Here is a 4,334-nt window from a genome sequence, read left to right on the forward strand (position 1 = left end):
TTATGAAATTTCCACCGCCAGATTCCCTTACAAGTCTATAGAAGTGGCATACCTCCTCATTGACATCATCAACAACAGCAACAATATTCAGCAGTCATAGAAGATATCGAAACCATTTTGCTATTCTAAGAGAGAGAGAGAGAGATCATGGGTGGTTTTGAAGACATTGTAGATTGGGCTAAAACAACAGAAACTCCATTATCAATCTAATGGGCATCAAATGTAAAAAAATATTATACCCCAACAGAAACTAAATAATAAAAAGTCAAAAATACCCTCCTACCCACTTCTTATGATCTATAAAAGGAACACAACTGATCCTTGAAAATCACATCTTATTCTTCAACTAAGCTATTACAATCTCTGTAAGTAAACTTAAATATTTCTCAAGAAGTTTATTTTAATTAATTTCTTTTTGAGCTTGCTTTGTATGGTTCTTAAAAGAAAATATAAACACATATATTTACATGTTTATATAAATTCTTTAATGTGGTGACTAATTTTATATTCTTTGTGATTATTTATACATGATATATCATTTAAGTTTCATTGACTTTTATTTACCAATAATTTGTTTCTTAAAAAAACAGTAAATAGATGTGACTAACATGGTGAGATGTGCATGGCATTTTGTCATTCATTAAAAAACTATTATGTACCCAAAAATTATATATAATTATCGATAAAAATTATATATATAATTATGGATAAAAAAAGTTTATTGCTAAATGTAAAATTTTTGTTTGTAATTTTGAGTATATTCAGAATTTGAGACAGATTCAGACGTAGTGATAGTTAGGCTCTGTTCTTTATCGCTGAAAAAAACTGAACTGAACTGAACTGAATTGAACTGAACTGAACTGAATACTGCTGAATACTGAACTGAATTTAACTGAATACTACTGAATACTGAACTTAACTGAATGCTACTGAACTTATCTGAATGCTACCGAACTTAACCGAACTTAACAATAATGATGATATTAGACTTTTAAAATAATTTTCATGATAATATTGGACATTAATGAACTTATAATAATAATAATGGTTCTAATAAATTTAATAATATCAATAATAAATAAATATATTATTAAAGATAAAACTAAATTGAATATCAAATAAAAGCCTGGGATGATAAAATCTTGGCTCGATAAAAGCCTATGAAATTAAATAAAAATAAGTCTAATTTAAATTAAAAATACAAATTACATACAAACACAAATTTATATATAATTTAAAGCCTATGAAATTAAATACAAATCTTCATATGAATACAAACTCTTAACTCTTTATTTTAATTAAGGGTTAAAGTGCAAAAATAACGTTTTGGGTCAGAAGTAATTTTACCTCTAACGTCTAAAATGGTGGAATTTTATCCCTAACATTGATAAATTGGATAAATTTGAGAAATAATTCATAATATGGATGCAATTCCTAATTTTTAAATATGGATGCATACTTTAGTTTTTTTTTTTTTTATTAAACCATATATACTTTAATAAACTATCATTTCTTGACTTTTATCTAATTTATAGATAATGATAAACTATAAATAATAATAATAATAAATAATGATAAATTATAGATTAATAATAATAATAATTATAATAAATTATATATAAATAATGATAATATAATAAATAATGCTGAAACTGAATGCTGAAACTGAATACTGAACTGAACTGAATTAAACTGAACTGAACTGAACTGATTGTTACTGAAATTAAGTGATAAAGAACAGGGCCTTAGTCCCAAAAAAATTCATTAATATATTATGTATTTTTTAGTACATGATAAGTTTCAATTGATCAGATTAACTGCACCTTCACCGTTTGTCTGAAAACTTTATTAACTATACAATTATATAAAATTAAAAAGCAAATTAGTTTAAACCATGGCAAATTTTGACAGGTGAAATTTGAAATGCTATAAAAATAATGGAAGGAAATAAGAAAGTGTGGATGATAGCAATAGCAGCATGGTTGTGTTGGAGTAGTGTCGCAATTGAATCAACCAGAATTTGCTCTGATCATCAGACCACACCGGACGATCATTATGAGAACAAACTTCAGGCTGACGATCTCACATTTTCTGTGGATGATCCTACTGCTGAAACCTACTCAAAATTCTTGAAAAATCTTCGAATAAAGTTGACATGTGAAACACTTCATCAGCATCATTTAGCAGTTCTATGTACTGAATCCCAAGCACAAGGACAGCTTTATTCCACCGTTGTTCTAACCTACAACAGTGTTTCGGTCACTCTTGCATTAGATGTTGTCAATTTGAATCTTGTTGGTTATAAATCGGGAACAAAATCCTATTTCTTTGCTAATACGGAGGATTTGAAGGACGAACTTTTCCAAGAAACAGAACAAGTCGTAATGGAGTACTCGAATTCTTATAAATCTTTAGACACTAGAGAGGCTGTGAACTTGGGAATGTCTGCGCTACGGAGTGCGGTCGAAGCTCTCAGTAACTATGACGAATCAAAGATTAAAACCAGCCTTATAACTGTAATTGGAATGGTGTCAGAGGCCGCCAGATTTAAGCTTATTGAGAATGCTGTGGCTAGTTCTTTTAGCACCGATATTAAGCCAAGTACCAAGATAATTAGCTACGAGGATAAATGGGATGAACTGTCAAAGAATATACAACGAGCTACTCGGGGAAAGTTTCCGAAGGCAGTTAGATTGAAAGATGAGAATGATGTTAGTATCAGGGTGACCCGTGTTAGACAAGTTCAAAAAAACATGGGAATCTTGAAGCATTATGATGTAATTGAAGGATATGCAGTCGATTAATGAAGGAATCTTAATAAAATATACAGCTTAACTAAATAAAGGACAATATTGATGTATCATTTTGATGTCCAAATCTGGTAAAAGTGTTTTCCTTGTCTTTGTAATGTCTATTTTCATATGAGAAATAAAATTATTATCATTTGTTTAGACTTGAAATCGATTTGGTTAGTATAGAGGTAACGGGATGGAATAAAGAAAGGAAAACAAGGAGAAAGGAAAGTAATGACCCTGAATTCCCTTTTCTGTTTGTTTCAGTTCCACAAAGGGAATTATATACCCATACCCATAATTCTCCTTGTGGTTGTTTGGTTCAAATGAGGTAATAAACTAGATTTATATTTTTAACAATAATTTCTATACAATAATATGTCTATATTAATAAATTAATCACATGTAAATATAAGAATAAAAATCAATTTATTCAACTATTAAAATTAAATTACGATGAAACTGAGGAAACAGAAATAAAATAAATCAAAGAAAATTTATAAATATTTTATTTTAAAAAGAAAATAATTATTTTAAAATAATTAAAAATAAATACCAAAACCGAATAATATGATAAAAGAAAAATATTTATCAAAACTATTTTTCACGATAAAAATAAAAACAAGTAAGTATAAGGATCAAAAGTGAGATTAGTCTAGAGATAAAAAAAATAAAAATAAATAAATTTAAGGATCAAAATAAAAATAAAAAAGTAAAAATTAGTCAAAAAATATTTTTTAAGAATAAAGAAATAAATAATATATAAGTATACGAATCAAAAGTGAAATTAATCCAATGATTAAAAAGTAAGAATCAATAAATTTATGGACCAAAATAAAATTAAAAACAAAATAGAGACTAAAATAAAATTTTACGATGAGGGTAGATGTTTAAATTAGTGAGAAAGATGGGAAAGGGAATGGAAAACCATAGGGGGTTGGGAGGAATGAGATTAGAGGAGTTAGGAGCAAACCCAAAACTAAAATAGGGTAAGGAGAATGATTGAATTGATCTAACAAACACCAACAAAAGGAATGAAACCTTCTTATCCCTTACCTTTTCCTGAAACCCCAAAAACAAACGGCCCCTGAATATCTATACTTTAAAATTTAATTGTAAAACCAAAACTCTTTTTGCACAATTATGAAATCGGGGAATTATCTCTAATATGTTAACTTTGTTCACATGCCCAAGATGCCTTTTTTTTACAAAATATTTTTCATTTCTTATCTGTTGTTTGATTTTTCTATGCCTCGTTTTTCATTTCTTTCTCTCTCCTTTTTCACATTTTGGTATAAGGGATAAAACATTCACTATGTCATGATCAACAAACTGTTGGCGATGTTTCCAAAATATCATATAAAATATAATCATTTATTAGAACAAAGTGTTGGCGATATTTCCAAAATATCCCAATTTTCAATATTGATACGCGTTTGTGGGGATTAAAAATGGTAAAAATAATGTTGGCATACCAGGAAAGCTAATTCTCAAAGGGTAAAATGGTAATTCAATAAAATAAATAAATATAGTGCGCTTAAA

At 28.0% G+C, this 4,334-nt stretch overlaps 1 protein-coding gene across 1 annotated transcript; it reads left to right on the top strand.

Annotated features, from left to right (window-relative positions):
- Window positions 1-242: 242 nt before the first annotated feature.
- Window positions 243-2,960, top strand: LOC136223684 (ribosome-inactivating protein gelonin-like). The gene is made up of 2 exons (XM_066011807.1): window positions 243-365; window positions 1,912-2,960. Exon 2 carries the CDS (start codon window positions 1,938-1,940, stop codon window positions 2,802-2,804), a length of 867 nt encoding a protein of 288 aa, XP_065867879.1. The 5' UTR covers window positions 243-365; window positions 1,912-1,937; the 3' UTR covers window positions 2,805-2,960.
- The last annotated feature ends 1,374 nt before the right edge of the window (window positions 2,961-4,334 follow it).

The sequence above is a fragment of the Euphorbia lathyris genome, chromosome 3, assembly GCF_963576675.1.
Source record: "Euphorbia lathyris chromosome 3, ddEupLath1.1, whole genome shotgun sequence".
In the NCBI taxonomy this organism is placed as follows: Eukaryota; Viridiplantae; Streptophyta; class Magnoliopsida; order Malpighiales; family Euphorbiaceae; genus Euphorbia; species Euphorbia lathyris.